The following is a 19,282-nucleotide window of genomic DNA, read 5'->3' as shown; positions in this document are numbered from 1 at the left end:
GAGTCTCGGTCCGGTACACAGTTTTTATCTGCCAGGAAGATGCCTTCTCATCGTTAGCAAGTACAGAATCGTTGGTCATCACTTCAAGATGCCTTTGCATACGCTGTGGATGAGAAAATAAGTGTTCTACAGATCAAATTTTCCAAACTTTGTACACTGGTCACCCGTCAGAAACCCACAAGTACAAAAAGGCTTGTAGCTTGTTGTAAATTTGGACAACTGAAGAATGTCCCGTAGTATATGTTTTCAATAACATAAACCTTGGGATTTTTCTGTGGTGATATGCAATATTTCCAGATTCTTAACATGGTTGGCAGTACAAATTCTGTTGCCACATTATTTCGACGGCTGACCTAGTAAACATAGCGAGGTGCTGCGAGATAGAGGATAGCAGAGATAGAGCACGTTTAAGGTCATCGTTTGCAGTCTGACACAAGCACGCAAAGGCGTACTTTTACAAATACTTGCTTAATGCAGTCCAAAACTTATGTGCTGTGTAAAAGTGTCTCCAGGTGGAAGTCCAATAGCGATCACTTCGTCTGTAGTAGAAATTTTGAGCAGAAGAATGGGATCAGCAATCCTACTGTTCACAGGAAATAAATTTTACTTCACGTAATAACTAGATCCTTCACCTCTTTATAGCAACACACAATCTTACGTTGTATCATTACTGGATTTCTACCTGGACTGAGTATACAGAATATGTTAAGTTTTGTTCTGATTTAAGTAAATATTTTTAAAGCCCGACATTGTGTCCTCATGAAGTTAGGTGTTGCGTATAAAATCTTTTGTATGTCTATGTTAGTTAAAACTCCTACTTTCGAACATATTCAGCGTCTTTTTCGTCAGGAATCGACTACCGTTATTTGGTTCCTCTCCTATAGCAACATTTACGCGACTGACAGCATAACAATGATTACAATGTAATACCGACTCTAGCGGCCACAGCACCGATATTAATATTTTGTTACTGCCAAAGCAATATATCAACAGTTCATTGTATGTTAAAATAAAACCGAAAGCTTTAGTTTAGACGACGCATGCGTTAGGCATGCAATAAACTGTTAATGTATTGCTATGACAGTAATATGATCTGAAGAATGTCGCTGTGACTACTGAACCCGGCAATGTCGTGCAATAATTATGATTTTTTTTGCTCCAATAAACATTTGTGATGGTAACTGAAGAAAACTTCATAAGCCAAGATCTCTAAAGAATCATTTTATCGGATGACAGGTTTCAATAGTCTCATACTTGGATAATATGTTGTAAAAATTCTAAAGCGTAAGAGCCGATGCTGACAGCATAGCTCTGTCGAAACCAGTCATCCAGTAAAATGCATTTTTAGCGATCTTGGCTTGTGAAGTTTTCTTCAGTTGCCATACACTGCAGATCGCTCCCGGACTGACCATGTGAGGAATATATAAACATTTGTGAAGTGTAAATATATTCGTACAACTAATAAAATATTAACAGAACTTTTCACAGGTGATTATATACAAATATATATTGTGAAAACAGTATATTTTTGCCATCAACTGTACAATTATGTATTTATTCTTTATCGGTTTCCACTGTTACAATCACCTTTACAGGAGGAAAACAGTGAACATCGATGGATCAGAAATACAATTTCGTCAAATATGACTCAACCAATCATACATAACTGCCTTAATAGTCTGTCTTAACACAGACCATCTAATGTGCTGTGGTTTGGCACAATTGCAGTGATGCACACTTTGTGGTGTGGTTTGTCTTTGATGATCACCATGCGTGCATTACTGTAATTGTACTGAGGTTCAAATGGTAGCCGGCCGTGGTGGCCGTGCGGTTCTAGGCGCTGCAGTCCGGAACCGCGGGACTGCTACGGTCGCAGGTTCGAATCCTGCCTCGGGCATGGATGTCTGTGATGTCCTTAGGTTAGTTAGGTTTAAATAGTTCTAAGTTCTAGGGGACTGATGACCTAAGATGTTAAGTCCCATAGTGCTCAGAGCCATTTGAACCATTTTTTCAAATGGTTCAAATGGCTCTGAGCATTATGGGACTTAACTTCTGAGGTCATCAGTCCCCTATAACTTAGAACTACTTAAACCTAACTAACCTAAGGAAATCAGATACATCCATGCCCGAGGCAGGATTCGAACCTGCGACCGTAGCAGCCGCGTGGTTCCAGACTGTAGCGCCTAGAGACTTATGACCACAGCAGTTGAGTCCCATAGTGCTCAGAGCCATTTTTTGTAGCGCCTAGAACCGCTCAGCCACCCCGGCCGGCAATTGTACTGAGGCAAACGCGTTTATGTGGACTGTGTTGAGACAGATTACTACGAGAGTTATGTATGTTCTACATTTGCGTGGATCATATTCGATGCAAATGTATTTTTGATCCATTCATGTACACAGTTTTCCTCCTATGAAAATGACTACGGTAATTGTAACCGATAGACAATAAACATACAGTTGTACAGCTGAAGGCACAAATACGCTTTTTTCATAATAACATATTCTCGAAGTTCGAAGCAGCTGTCATTCCCTCGAAAGTAACGTCCTTAAGGGGGGTAGGACGTCAAACGGACCGACTTGGAGCAGGAGAGGCACCAGAGGATATTTTAATTTCCACTGTCTATACTTTTATAAAAAAATTCATAAAACTTTGTCAGATGACCAGGAAGGATTCAGAATTCACACTCATAGTAGTGGAAGTTCGAAAAGACAAAGAAATATTTTTTTTTACATGTGAAATTTCATCATTTTTTCACTTACTAATGGCAGTATTTGTTGCTATAGGTACATTTTTCTTTATAAGTAAGAGAGATTCTTCCATGAATTTTGCACAGCATACAAACCATTCTTAAAGGTGTATGAAACTCTAGAATTTTCGAAATCTATTAAAAACTGTGGTAAAAGTCGAGATAAGTAACTATAAAATTTGCGTTTTTCGTAAACATTAAGTTTAAAATATAACAGTTCATTCGTTTTTTCATAAATTAAATAAATTCTAGAGTTTCATACAACTGTGAGTATGGTATGTATGATGTGCAAAATTCATCGAAGAATCTCTCTAACGTATGAAGAAAAGTGTGCCTATAGCAACAAATGCAGCCATTACTAAGTGAAAAAAGATGAAATTTCACATGTAAAAATTATTTTGTTATGTTTTCGAACTTCCACTGCAATGAGTGTGAATCCTGAATCCTTCCTGGTGATGCTGACAAAGTTTTATGAATTTATTTGTAGAAGTATAGACACTGGAAATTAAAATGTCCTGTGATGTCTCTCCTGCTCCAAGTCGGCCCGTTTGACGTCCTACCCCCCCCCCCCCCCCTTAATCAAAATATCAGTATCGTTCTTATCAGAAGTGACATTTATACATTTAGTCCCAGTAACGAAATTACTATTAAGTGGGAAGATAACAAAACGTTCATGTTATAACGATGCATCTTTTTTTTTTTACTATGCACGTAAGAGCCTGAGCACTAGTCGGTTCTGTCACATTGCCAACGTAAACAACTTTCAAGAAAGCCAGCGACCACGCTTAGGGTTTTTCTGACGCAAACAAATCATCCTCTACTCCGTACGGTCCTTGCAGAAACGACGACGCCAGAGTCAACGGAAGACGGCGAAGAGCAGCAACAAAGCGGGTGGCCAGTGGGGACGCGGAGACGGGCACCCACCTTGCGCGCCGTCGGAGTGAGCGAGGGCGAGGGCCGCCGCTGCGACCATGACACGCCACCGGAGCATCGCTGGAGGACCGCTGGCGGCTGCTACCACTGCTGCTGCTGCTGCTCGCCGGGATGCACCACGACGACTGGCGACGGCCGGCCGCCGCGCGCGGCTCACCTGTCCGCCGCCCGCCTAACGGGACGTGACGTCACGGGGTGGAGGGGCCCGCCGCCGGCGATCGCTCGCCACGGGTCACACATCCGGCACCGGGTAACAACACTGGGTGCCGAATATCCCCAACTGTCGTAACGACCACGCACCCAGTCGCAGTCTCCTTAATTTTTGTACATGTCAAATGAGAGACAGATCTTTGACCGGTAAGCTCGAAGACATCAGCCCCATCACCAGTCTTACCCGCTCCTGGTTCGTGGCACATCCGGGGACATTTCAGAGTACTCCCGGTTTCTAAATTTGCCTCGGAAAACAGGACGGATTTTCAACGACGACTCCAGCTAGAGAAACGCCCAAGAGAAAACGGTATCTGGAAAAGTAAGATGAACTACTCGGAATGTAACAGGAATTATTTACAAAGAATAGGCAATAGCAATGATATTCTCACAACAATAGACAGGTTTTGCAGCTGTCTCAGAATCTAAGAAGCTGAAAGGTAGTAGATATGCGGGCGCAAGTTTAGCGAATCGGAGATGCAACCCGCTCGACTTGGTTCGTCGATGTGTGTATCGTCAACGCCGCCGCCGCATGCCTGTCTACAAACATATTATTAGTCTCGAGAATAAACTTGGAGGAAATGGAACAGCCCAAGCAGTTATTTTAAATGGACCTATATTTTTCCGTGGCTGCAGGGTTAACTTTACTTTGGACGTCTCTTCTGGAAATTCTGGTAGTGGTTGGTTTACCCTTGCCATCGTTCGTTGTGAAAACGCCTCTCTTCCTGGACTTGAACCTTTTGCCGATCGAGATGTCATCGCCTACAAGACTTGGCATTGTGGAATAGATCCCAAGACTCAAAGTAGACCTAGTTATGTTGTATGTATATAGTAATATGCCATTTACATTGTATACACATACTTGTAGAAAAGTTTATAATGATGAAATGTCATTATTAATAAAGTATAATGTATAGTGGAGTATAACAGAAAGAAACAGCAAGTAAATATGTAGCAATGTACGAGGGACGTTCAATAAGTAACGTGAATTTTTTTTTCCGAAAGCAGATTGGTTTTACTCAGGATTCCAATACACGATATTATTCACCACTCTTTTGACTAAAAAACCCTATTTTTCAACATAATATTAATTCAATGCGACGGCCTCAGGCAACCTTTCTGGGAGGGCCTGTATGCCTGCATCGTACCACCCTACTCGTCGACGTCAGAGCCAACGATTTGCTGCATCAATAACCTCTCTATTACCCAAATACTGCATCCTTCATTGGGCCAAACAGATAGAAGTCCCTGCTAGGTGGCGAGGAACCAAGCGGGCACAGACATTTGAGTACCCCAGCAGGTGGACGAGTGTGTCAGCACTACCAACAGAGACATCCAGTGGGGCAGCGAGATATTTAACTGTGATCCGTCAATCACCACGTTTCAACATTGCAGGAGTCGCAACCGTGTGCGGCCCGCCGGCAAGCAAGAGATTGGTTTGCTCGACTTTGTTGCGATGATGGCAGTTGCCTCGTCCAACGACTCGCCATGCTTTTATTCACTGCCAGTTCTCCGTAGACATTATTCAAGAGCCTATGAATATCTACGACGTTCTGGTTTTCCGATAAAAGAAACTCAATGACAGCTTTCTGCTTGGAACGCACCTTCGTCACAGACGCCATTTTCAAGCCTAAATAGCGCCGGCGCCTATCAGAACTTCATGAACCTATAGGCGCTAAAGCAGAAATGTTCCGTGATGTCCCACAACAAATTCCGCCTGTTTTCCAAACGAAATTCTGCGAATTGGCTGACAAACAAAAAAATGTGTTGAACGCCCCTCGTACATAAACAGAAAATGAAAAATATATATCAAGAATTACGAATATATACAGCAAAGAGTTATACAGCAACCATAAAGACAGAAAGAGGAAAGCTAGCTCTGATAACAGTTTATGTACGGGAGAAAAGTAGGTTTGGGGAATCAGTTACCTTTTATGATACCCTTCAAAAAATTGTAGACCAGTACAACAAAAACATCCAGTTGTTCTGTTTCGCAAGAAACAATTCAACACCTAATGTTGTTGGAATACATGAAGAAACAGCTTATAATCAGAATGGCTAATGGTTTAGAGATTTTTCCACTTATGAAGATTTAAAAACAATTAATATTCTTTTTAGAAAATAGTAAATTCACAGGTGTACTTGGACTGGGACAGCATGCAGGTTATAGATTATCTAACAGTTGAATACAATGTCAAGTAAAACGCTGATCACTATCTTGTGAAATGTCTAATTGATACTTTCATTAAGTGGAAGCAGCATTAGCGTTTTACTACATTGAAGTAAGAAGAGAATATACACATACCAAAAAAAAGTTTTCATCACTCCGATTACCAGAACTCTTAAAGATAGACGATGACTGTGGATATTGTACCTCAGACACAGTCCCTTTGACTGTTCAGGGATATCACCAAACCCTCCCAAAGATTTAACAAACATGACTGAGCAGCGCCTATTAGACGGAGGGTGGCCGACAGCCGATTAGTTCCAGTCATCCCACCAGGAACGAGGTACATGGCTCGTGCTGTCCGTAGTTCAACCATGCCTAGACGGTCAATACCGCAGTTCGATCGCCTCCGCATTGTTACTGTGTAACAGGACGGGCTCTCAACAAGGGAAGTGTGTAGGCGTCTCAGGGTGAACCAACGCGATGTTGTTCGGACATGGAGGAGATACAGAGAGACAGGAGCTGTCGATGACATGCCTCGCTCAGGCGGCCGAAGAGCTACTACTGCAGTGGATGGCCCCAACCTACGGATTATGGACCGGAGGAACCATGACAGTAACGCCACCATGTTGAATAATGCTTTTAGTGCAGCCACAGGATGTCGTGTTACGATTCAAACTGTGCGCAGTAGGCTACATGATGCGAAACTTCACTCCCGACGTCCATGGCGGGGTCCATCTTTGCATCCACGACACCATGCAGCGCGGTACAGATGGGCCCAACAACATGCCGAATGGACCGCTCAGGATTGGCATCACGTCGTGTTCACCGATGAGTGTCGCATATGCCTTCAACCAGACAATCGTCAGAGACTTGTTTGGAGATAACCTGGTATGGCTGAACGCCTTAGACATACTGTCCAGCGAGTGCAGCAAGGTGGAGGTTCACTGCTGTTTTGGGATGGCGTTATGTGGGGCCGACGTACGCCGCTGGTGGTCATGGAAGGCGCCGTAACGGCTGTATGATACGTGAATGCCATCCTCCGACCGATAGTACAACCATATCGTCAGCATATGTGCGAGGCATTCGTCTTTTTGGACAACCATTCGCGACCCCATCGTGCACATTTTGTGAATGACTTCCTTCAGGATAACGACAACGCGCGACTAGAGTGGCCAGCATATTCTCCAGACATGAACCCTATCGAACATGCCTGGGATAGATTGAAAAGGACTGTTTATGGACGACGTGACCCACCAACCACTCTGAGGGATCTACGCCGAATCGCCGTTGAGGAATGGGACAATGTGGACCAACAATGCTTTGATGAACTTGTGGATAGTATGCCACGACGTATACAGGCATGCGTCAATGCAAGAGGACGCGCTACTGGGTATTAGAGGTACCGGTGTGTACAGCAATCTGGACCACCACCTCTGAAGGTCTCTCTGTACGGTGGTACAGCATGCAATATGTGGTTTCATGTGCAACAAAATGGGCGGAAATGATGTTAATGTTGATCTCTATTCCAATTTTCTGTACAGATTCCGGAACTCAAGGAACCGAAATTATGCAAAATTTTTTTGGTGTGTGTAGTTACGTCAGGACAAAACTATGAAGGGTCTATTCAGAACAAGTTAAGAACAGAATTAGAACAATTAACTACTTGGGATACCATTGAAGAAGAATGGGTAACTACTAAAAAAGCAACACAAGAAAAAGAAAGAGAGTTTAAAAAATATCTTGAAAAGGCCACTCTGAAAAATAAACAAATGTATAAACAGAAAAGGAATTACACAACAGTGATATTGAAGAGGTCCACCAGCAAGTCTGAGGCAGTAAATTAGTAATGTAGAACATGATATTCACGTCCACCAGCATACAGCATATGAAGCTTTGAAAACATTAAATAAAACAGAAAAGGGTACAATTCGTTTTGATAATATTAAGAAAGAAGAGTGAATTGAATATGATTCTGACATGAACGAGAAGAAAAGAAGAACGAAAAGAAGTGAAAGACCTAGATGTCATAATAATAAAAGCGCTCTCAGTAGCTCTTTTACAAAATATCGTAAAAGAAACAAGTTGAGATGGAATTAAAACAGAGTAGATTTAATATCGAGAATTATCACTATACCTTAAATTGTCACATTTGTCTAATACGTACTGGAAGCAAAAAGACGTACCAAGAAACTGTAAGAAACCAAAAGTAATAGCGATATGTAATAAGAAAGAAGAAAAAAATATATGTGAAAACTAGCAATAATCTTATATAACATTTATGCAAGAATTTTAAACACAAAACTGAAAACAAAAGCAGAGTTTTTTGTAATGGAAGAGCACGTCGGAATTAGAAAGGCACGATCAAACGATCAACGAAATATGCAGTTTCTGCCTGGAAAGCAGATGCAGTTTAACAAAGACACACACACACTGGTTTTACAGATTTTTAGAAGGCTTCAGATAACGTGTTTAAAGAAAAGTTATGGAGAATAATAGAGCACAGGGGTTACCCTTCATAGCTTACATTAACATCAGGTATCAAAAGTCTGTGTAATGAAACGTCAGTAGTATTAGATGGAGAACCGAAGCAATTAAATAAAGGGTTGATACAAGTGTGTTCAGTGTTTGTACGCTAATGGAATTCTAGGATAAACAATGGAGTATAGCTAAACAGTTCGGTATAGCTAAAATCACTCCTATATGCCGACAATCTTATACTGCTTTTTTAAGACAATATGATTTACAAAAAAGAATAATGTAACAAATAAAAATTTTACAGAATATAATATGAAAATATCTTCTAGTAAATCTAAGTCAATGGCAATTGGTGGAAAATATTCAGTGAGTACTAAGATAATTGCTAGCGATAAAACAACTGGATGTAAAATATTATATGAATACCAAGAAGCTGTACAGATTATTTTGAATAGATCTGAAAGTATCCGTGGGACAATGAATAGAACTTTCAAGCATAAAAGGAGATATAAACACGACTGTAATTTTGTAAAACTTGCGCATTGCCAACTCTACGGTATTATATGGAACACTGATGCTCCAACTTTAGCACATGTGTTTCCTTTCGGGTTGATGAACGACTAGAGCGGTCATCATCCAGAACCCTAAACAGGCGAAAATCTTTCATCTCCCATGTGACCAGAATCTGACGACATTGTGGTGCTTGATCGGAGCCGCTCACGAAACCCGACTATCACATGTGCCACATTTTCGTTGTTTTAATTCCGTTCTTGGACCCACAAGCTTATCACTAAGCGCTCTTCCAAACTGAAGTCGCTGGCATCAGCCATTGTTCTTCGCCAAAGGCAGAAAGGCGTCAACGCACGGACTGTATTGTGTTTCCCGGTTTGTCGCGTGTCAGTTACGTGACAGTCGCGTTGCAAATTCAAATGGGGAGCGCTGTTGCCATATCAATGATCAGAATGGGAGGTTCGAATCTTAAATGTCTTACCATCTGAAACTGTTACACGCATTTAGTTCAGGTTTAAAGCGATTTTCTGGCTACATTGCACAAGAGATTCGCGACAACGATGTAATTACACTATGGTCGGTGAAGGTTCAAATGGTTCAAATGGCTCTGAGCACTATGGGACTCAACTGCTGTGGTCATAAGTCCCCTAGAACTTAGAACTACTTAAACCTGACTAACCTAAGGACATCACACACATCCATGCCCGAGGCAGGATTCGAACCTGCGACCGCAGCATTCGCGCGGTTCCTGACTGAGCGCCTAGAACCGCTAGACCACCGCGGCCGGCGTCGGTGAAGGAAACATTACTCATCTGACCAGAATTAACTTCCTACAGTCCTTGACCTTTTTTTGTATGCTTTTTATTCTTCCAGTAGACCGGGCTCTTCGAATAATTTCGCATGATAGAGTGACGGACTTTTCAGCCAAATTGCAGACGACCTGTTAAGGGGAAGATGATGTCCCAATTTAGAATATGTGGGAAGGAATTTCGAGTTCCGGCATTGACCTTACAATAAAGAATAATCTCTTGAAATTCTTGATCGGAATCGGGCAATTTTTAATATAATTCTAAGAAATCATGTCCCAATTAAAACATGCCCCAGATAAAAATTGAAAATCTAGTATACATACTATTTTCTAAATAATCTTGTGATGCCTACAGCTTACATTCTCTTTATTTCATGTAGAATTGTACAATTTCGGCCTTAGACCATTTTTAAATACCTAAAACGGAAGCATTATACAATGGATGCATTAGTATCCCTTGTATACCGTATACAGTCGCTGACTTGTTGACATGTGCAGTGTGCCTGAGTCACTAGCGATCGCAGCGGTCGACAGTGTGCCCCAGTACCTGTGACGGAAAATACTCCTAACTGTGGTAACAACCAGGTAGTCGGTAGCAGTTTCGTTGAACGAACTATTTATGAGTGCATTAAGGGGTAACATCACCGAACGGCCCAAAAAATACGTTTTCTTGACAATTTTTTAGGCGGAAGGAAAGATGGTTGAGAAATAATACTTAGGGTAGTCACTGAGCATGTATTTAAGTGTATTACAAAAAAATTGTTGTAAAATATTACAGAATGGCGATACTGCAGCAATTCTCCTGAGGCATATTGAATATTGAAACACGTATGTTGTGCGGCAGCGATGCTGAGACATTGTAGAATCTCTGACCAGAGCAGTTGCGCTCGACTCGCAGTAGCGAGCAGTCAGTCAGTCTGCAGTAGTCAGTCCTCAGTAGTGCTTGGAGTCGGTTGCTAGCAGTAGCGGAGAGCAGTCGGCGGGCGTCGGCATCGCAATGGTCGAGATTCAGGATGAGGTATAATTTATTTAAATAAATAATCATGCAGCTTTGCGCTCATCAGATAATGTAACGAACACTCATTGTAATTTAACTTTCAAAAATCGCCCCCAATAATAATTTTGATTTAAAAGCAATTTTAGAGACAATCATTCAAATTTCCTTCCATTTCCTTTTAACAAAGATTTTTAAAAGGTACTTCCAATGCTTTTCATGCAAGCTCCAGAGAACAATAAGAGCAGAATTTTGACGTGCAGCTTCACTAAGGTAAGAAATTTATTCTCGTTTCGCACAGGGCAAACACCGACTTTTCGGTTGAATTGAGTTTAGGTTATCATTACAGTTTCATTATCATGGGATTAGCGTTCATTATTTAATGGGAACTTGTACTTGAGTCAGATAGCGAGCTTTCATTTAATTGTCTTTGCCATTAATATTCTTGTGGCGAGTTTATACTTAGCTGTGGCACCATTTCTAATAAATATTGTTTTTAAAGTTTCTGTGGGAAGGTCACACTTAGCTGTGGCTCCATTACTAATAAATATAGTCTTTTTTAAATTTTCTGTGGGGAGGTTACACTTGGCGACACCCGGTCCAGGATCGTATTTCGTGAGAATCTTTTGAAAAACAGTCAGATATCTGCTCTTATTTCCTAGATATAATTAAAATTTGGCGCAACGCTTTTACTAATCTTGTGACTTTCTTACTACAGGTCAACGGCAATTCGTTGCTCTGTTGTATTTGTGTGTTGCTTTTGCATTGTGTTTATTTGTTTTGTGATTAATTGTGACTATTGTGAAAATGCCACGAAAGACAGTGAATAGTGTATCGCGAGGCATTATGAACGAAATTACCGACTTAAACAACGTGACCAATAGTACTAGTGACACGCAGTGTAATGATGACAATGCTGTGTTCACTAACAGTCAGTGCGTTCCAACCACTAATGATGACTTTTGCCTTAATGATGAACAAGCGAACTCAATTGTCTCCACTGTTAATTTGACGACAATTGATGACGCGGGGGGCTCTATTGTAATGAGCGCTGCCCAGCTTAACACACCCGGTTTGGAAAATTCAAATAACGTACAGACAAATTTCTCTAATGAAAATGAGCAAGATACACAAAGTACGACGGATTTATTTAATTCCGAAATAATGTCTGACAGTGTACATGCGACTGACAAACCTTTTTGTGAATCTCAGAATAACCAAATGGTTACGGAAAATGAGACAATTCCAGATCCAGCATTAATTAGCACAGGGAACAGAAATGATGATTTTATGTCGAATCCAATTATGGCATTTTTGCTGCAAATGAATAAACAACTTAGTGAAAAGCTTGACAGCACTTCCAAACAGTTTAATGAAAAATTAGACAACAATGACGAAAATCTCAAACAACTTAGTGGACAGGTCAGACAACAGAGTGAAGATAATAAACAATTTAATGAAAATTTCAAACAGCTTAGTGAACAGGCCAGACAACAGAGAGAAGATTTCAGACAACTTAGTGAGCAGAACAAACAGTTAAATGAAAAATTAGACAACAATTCCAGACAGCTAAGTGAGCAAATTAGAGCCGTTGCTGCGCAGTGTCATGACACTAAGGAACAATTACGCGAGGAAATTGAGGCTTGTTCAAGAAAAAGTAGCGAAGAAATTAGGTCTGTTGCTCATGAATTAAGGGAAATGCAAACAGCCACAACAGAAACACTTAGAGCGGAAATCAGTACAGTCGCTAAACAATGCTCTGAAAAAGCTACACAATTACGCGACGAGTTTAAAGCAATGACAACAGAACTTTCACGCACAATGGATGAAAAGATTGACGCGAAATTCGAACAACAGAACACTCAAATTAACGAACGTCTTAGTCTTCACATACAAAACAGTGATACGCGTTTCCGCAAATTTATTGATGATCAAAATAAAGTAAAACGTCAAGTAATGGAAACAATCACTGCTCAGAGACAGGAAGACAAACGTAAAATGTTTGCGAAGGCAAAAACGTATATAGACAACAATATTGCTACAGTGTCCGACGAAATTAATACCGTCAAACAGTCAAACACAGAATTACGTGACGAAATTTCTGATCTGAAATCGAAAACAGACACATACATAACAGATTTTCAAACAGTGACCGATAGACTCGAACAATTAGAACTAACACAGGATTCCGATGTCGTGAAAGCTGATGTTAAAAAACTGAACGAAACTACACGTAAATTGCAAAACCAGATTAATGCCAATGACACTAAAACCGATGATCAGGTAAAAATACTGACTGAAAAATGTGATGAATTGGCCAGTCGTATTGACGTCATCGAAACTACTAATGACAATAAATCAGACGATACCTCACCGGTTTCATTTAATCAAACACCGGAATTTCAAAATTTACAGCAGACAATTAATGAGATTGATTCGTCTAATAACACATTGCGTCGAAAACTGTCAAGTTTACAGCAAGAAGTAACAGAGATGAAAAACACTTCAGTTAATAACACAGCACAGCAGACACCACTTTTCGAACATTTGCCAGACTCGCGCAACGCGTATAATTTGAGTAATCTGCCGAGAGTACACGACTTAAAATCTGAAAAACTACGCGACTTAAAATCCGAAAAGCTACGCGACTTAAAACCTGAAAGGATACGCAATTTGAAATCCGAAATGACACAGACAAACAGATTCTCGCACAAACCTGAACGTTTTCTTAAATTCAGTGACGAGAACGTACATTACGAGCAATTTGCATTTGTAAAAAAATCTAAGGAACATGATAATGACAGAGCACAGATACACGATTTGCACTGTATGAGACAATTTATTTTTGTACTTTCACCACTATTACCTGTAATGCAGAAACGAGCTTTGAACCTGTTACGACAATTTGCTATTGTACTTTCATCAGTATTGCCTATAATGCAGAAAGTGGAATTAGCATGGATACTACAATTTTCTTCTGAATTTATACCGCCATTGCCTGTGACGCAAAAGTTAAATTTTATTTGCAGTGCGTAATTGACCTCAGGGGATTCATTACGCTTTAATGAATATGTGCCGTAGCGAGCATAGGGCCCCGAGCTGTAGTAGTGCTGTTTCATCTTTAGTTTTCTGCACTGCTGCCTTCTCTTCTACTATCCTTTATATCTATCAAAACAGCTCTTTAACTATTGCTCTATCTAGAATTAAGAATATGTAGTGAAAACCGGATATGACAAATTTTTACCGAATGTGACAATTTTCATTAGGCACTCCAGAAATACCAGCGTAATTTCAATATCAGATAAAATTGTAATCATCAGTATGTATAGCATTTACAGCAATCGTAAAATTTTTAGCAACAGGAAGCACATTTTGGTAACAATAGACGTTTTTTCACCACAACAGCATGAAAGTCAGCCGCTTAGCATACCTAACCAACAAAGCAGTCTACAAGGTCAACCAAGCTTTAATGTTTCGCCGCGTGCACGTATAGTCCCAGATCCAATAAATAGTAACTCACGACAGCAGAGAAATAACTACGTATAGAAACACACTATTTCAATTCCTATCGCAATGCGCCGTATAGAAGTGACTATTATGACAGACGTAAAATTAACGAGCACAATTTTTCAGCGTACATTTCATTACAGTCGATCTTTTCAGCAGCAAGAATGTCAGCAACAACATATTATAACGAATGAAACAGACAATAGGTGTCATCCATAGCGTAAGATGTCAGGAAGAAATAATAGTACAGTTCAAATAGTCGAAATGCCACAGCATCCTCCCGAAAATAACAGCACGTACGACAGAATTTGACCAGACACAGTACAGGTAGCCTATTCCAGTAACGTAAGCAATACTTATTGACACGCAGAATTTTGTTCACGAGAATGTTATTTGAAATATGCTTTGTTGAATGCACCACTTTTATCGCACCCAGATCTTACTAGAAATTTTTCTATTGCCACCGACAGTTCCAACACAGCTTTAGGCGTACATATTTTTCAGGAAATTGAAGAAGATGGTTCTACAGTAATTAAAAACATCGCATTTGCAAGCCGCATTTTGTCACCTGCTGAACGAAATTATTCCGTTACTGAACTAGAAACATTATGTGTTGTATGGGCTTTTACGAGATTTCGGCACTTTCTTTATGGCAGACATACCACCGTTTACACAGATCACAGAGCTATACAATTTTTACTTTCAGCTAAATTTACTCACGACAGATTAAGCAGATGGAAACTGTATTTACAAGAATTTAATTTTACGATTGTTCACATTCCCGGCACACAAAATGTTATAGCAGACGCACTTTCTCGTTCTCTCAGCAACAATCAGCAAGACGTAGCAACCAACTTCTGCAAAGCAAATTTCAGTGTCATGTACATTCAGCAAGTTGCATTTGAAAATTTTATTTCATCGTCATTACAGGACATAGCACGAGAGCAAAGCAAAGACAATGTGTGGAAAGAAATTAAACACCTTTGGCAAGATAAGAATAATGTTACGATTAGAAACCACTACACTGTACGCAATGACATTCTGTTTCGCCGCTCTCATCCAGACAGTAACAATTGGTTATTATGCATTCCTGACGAACTGGTTAACAAATTAATCTGGTACACTCATTTAAGCTACGCACATTATGGAGCAAGAAAATGTTTTCTGATACTGAGACAGAACTGTTATTTTACAAACATGGAAAAACGTATACGACGAGTTTTAGCGTCATGCAAAATTTGCCAGAAAGCTAAGTCTGACACCACTTCACATATTCCTCCATTATACCCCATTGTACCTGTTAAATTAAGACATATGGCCGCAGTAGACATTTTTGGTCCAATTCCGAGAACTAATAGAGGTTTTTGCTACATCTTTGTCGCTGTTGAACTCACTTCAAAATTTGTTACCTTCACTCCGTTACGCAAAGCTACTGCTAAAACTGTTTCGAAAGCATTTGTAAAACATTTTTTATTTCATATAGGGCATGTGAAGAAAGTAATTTCTGACAATGGATCACAATTTCGTTCTGCTATATGGACACGCATGTTACGAGCTAGAAACATTTCTCCGATCTATATATCTAAGTACCACGCTTCTTCGAACCCTTGTGAACGATTAATGAAAGAAATTGGCAAACTGTGTAGAATATACTGCCACAAAAGACATGTTAATTGGGACACACACGTACACTCATTTCAAGATGTAATTAATTCCATTCCAAATGAATCCACTATGCTACCTCCGTCTGTTATACTGAAAAACGTTGAACCACCAAACAAAATCAAAGAATTAGTAACATTTCCTACATCTCGTCGATTACGACACCACGAAATAATTGACATTGCGCTGAACAACATCAAACGTGCCGCAGAGCGCCGGAGAAGACAGCAAAAACAGGTTTGTAGACGCCGAGACTTTCACGTTGGACAGAAGATATTAGTACGTACACACTATTTATCCAGCAAATTAAAAGGTAAGTGCAGTAAATTTGAACTTCTATACGCAGGTCCATATCGAATTCGCAGCATTCCTCACCCCAATGTTGTACACGTCGAAACTCTGAGAACCAGAAAATCGAAAGGCAACCATCATGTGTCAAACATTAAACCCTTTATCGAATGAAACCACTTTACGATGTAACATGCTATGAGGCCGTTTACACATTTTATGACCACTTACGCAATTATATTCACATGACTAATTACTGATGATTATCGTATTTTTTCTTGGCAAGTGCCCGGCAAGGTAAGGTTAGCAGGTCGCTTTTCTTGTCGTTACACATCAGACCGTGCATATTTTCCAGATGAACTTACACATTTTATGACCACTTATGCAATTATATTGACATTACTAATTACTGATGATTATCGTATTTTTTCTTGGCAAGTGCCCGGCAAGGTAAGGTTAGCAGGTCGCTCTTCTTGTCGTTATACACTAGACCGTGCATTTTTTCAGATGAACTTACGCATTTTATGAATAATTATGCAATTCTCTATAATGACGCATTAATTTTATCAAATTCTCTCTCCATTGAAGTCTTTAATTATCGCATCTATTAACTACACTACATATAAGCTGAACACAACGAATGTCACATTTTGTCTTTCTTATGTATGTACGATTGTTTTCATGTTTTGTTTGTATGCACTGTGAACTAGTTAAGGTATAACACACACCATTTGACTTTGACATTTTGCCTTGTGATATCTCAACATCGTGACTGTTTTACATTTTCCTTTTTTGCTGCTGCATTACGATATTCTCTGTACACTTTTTGCCTTTAAACACTGTCTGTGCTTTGAGATATTACGTTTTCTGTCATGTTATGTTGTATGCTTAATTGAGTCACCATTAACCAGTCACTATTTAATGGGTATATGATTTAAATGCAAGACATTAATCTTTGTTCATCAATTTCAGAAATAAATGATGCGTACAGGAAATGAATTAAACAGAAGTGGGAATTTCACCTATGGAATAAACGAAAGAAGATGCAATAAGCTAATGAGGACGAGTAAATGGATCAGAATTAACAAGCATTAACCAGAATATATTATACACATCGCAGAATAGCAGTCTTAACTAATTTTTTCTTTCAGAATACAAAGCGATTGATGCAAGCTGTCAGACAGAACTACACATCTTAGTTTTAAGTGATGAAATATGCTAGGGATTAGGAATAGTTGTGTGATGAATAATGAAATGATTTTTGCAGATGATAATGAATGCTGATAATGAACAATGATGAAGAATATGGTACTATGAATAATGAAGTTTCTGTTTACAGGTGATGATAATGATGGAGTTATGATGATATGAATAATGAAGTTTTTCTTTACAGATGAGGATAATGTTGAAGTTATGTATTTATGCTATGTAGTTATTTAAGTATTTGTTGCAGTTTACTTTGACAGCAGGTGTTATATTGCGTAGTAGGATGACTGAAGGTTTTGGAAAGGACAGCTATGGAACACATTTTTTATACACATTTCACTACCTGTTAATTCGAAGTTCACTACTTTTCAGCATAGTCTGCGTTTCTTCTTTCAGCTCAATAATCCATTTTGTATTTTTCTTTCAGGAGAAGCTTTTTATGATACTTACTAAACTTGTTACCTATTATACCTGTTCTAGTACTTGCATTTTTTTTACCCACTTGTGTCTATCATTTATAAATGTGATAACCTTGCTACAGCTGACTCATGACGAATGACGTTACACAATCTTTTCATTTATAGGAACAACCTAGAAGCAATTTTTTCTCTTATTTCTTCTTGCTTTCCCTTATAATTACCCAAAGCAATGCATTGCTAGCAAAAAAAAAAACAAAATGTATTAACAGTCCCAGATAATGTCACTAGTTTATGATAATTCTGAATAACACTGATCAGCTCTGAATAGTATGTCACTTGAATAATGACTTCTTAATGATACCTAAACATAATTGCCACTATCTATTGTAATGAGAGTACTTATTATGCCCATGCTTATTAATGCTACTAATGTTTTGTACTATTCAATACTTGCTGGCCACTGAGTGCCCATAATTAATGTAACTTATAATGCCCATGCTTATTAATGCTATGACTGTAATTAACTGATTTCTAATAATGATTTCTTAATGATATGAAGAATACTGAATGATGAATAATGTTTTATACTATTCAATACTTGTTGGCCACTGAGTGCCCATAATTAATGTAATTACCTATAATGCCCATGCTTATTAATGCTATGATTGTAATTAACATTTTTCTAATGATGATTTCTTAATGATATGAATAATACTGAATGATGACTAATGTTTTATACTATTCAATACTTGCTGGCCACTGAGTGCCTATAATTAAGACTTTTTATGAACATGTTCTGTAATATTAAAATACATGGTACAGAAATGTTCAATGACTAGAGTATGGATACCGCAAACTACTTATGTAATCACTAATCAAGACTTGTGTGTTAGTTAATGTCCTTCACCTTCTGACCTAACTACCTGAAATTATTGTAACATCCATTTGTCTTGTCCATCCTCATTATCATGGAGCACTATATTTGGTTTTTGCACTAATTCTACGTTGGTGTGCCTCTTAAGAGCGTGGTGTTGACACGACATGCTGTCCACCACCGTAAGCGATGAAGACGTTATTCTGGTCCCACTGTTTGGTGTACCTGGTATACTGCCAAATGATAGTATGGAATACTACTACGACGTTTCACTGTCTTGATACGCTGATAAATACTTCTGGGAACGGAACTGCAGATTGTATCACTTAGTTGTGATTCTGTGGAAAGATATGGACTTTCAGTGCAGCTATGTGCAAACTAAAGTGCTACAACCATGATGCAATCCTTCCTTTCCTATCCTAATAGTGAAAATCATTTTTTTACTAACACCATTTATGTTCATGGCCTATACATTTTTTCTC

The 19,282-nt window shown here is 39.2% G+C and overlaps 1 protein-coding gene across 1 annotated transcript in view; it reads right to left on the bottom strand.

The window, feature by feature from the left end:
* Positions 1-3,787, bottom strand: part of LOC126253500 (uncharacterized) — a 267,686-nt gene extending 263,899 nt beyond the window's left edge. The window contains exon 1 of the mRNA XM_049954883.1: positions 3,672-3,787. Within this exon, the coding sequence (XP_049810840.1) occupies positions 3,672-3,738 (67 nt within the window). The 5' untranslated portion in view covers positions 3,739-3,787. The remainder of the gene's footprint in view (positions 1-3,671) is intronic.
* Positions 3,788-19,282: the final 15,495 nt, after the last annotated feature.

The sequence above is a fragment of the Schistocerca nitens genome, chromosome 1, assembly GCF_023898315.1.
Source record: "Schistocerca nitens isolate TAMUIC-IGC-003100 chromosome 1, iqSchNite1.1, whole genome shotgun sequence".
Taxonomy (NCBI): Eukaryota; Metazoa; Arthropoda; class Insecta; order Orthoptera; family Acrididae; genus Schistocerca; species Schistocerca nitens.
Note: the sequence above shows the minus strand (reverse complement) of the source record. Positions and strands in the feature narration are given on the sequence as shown.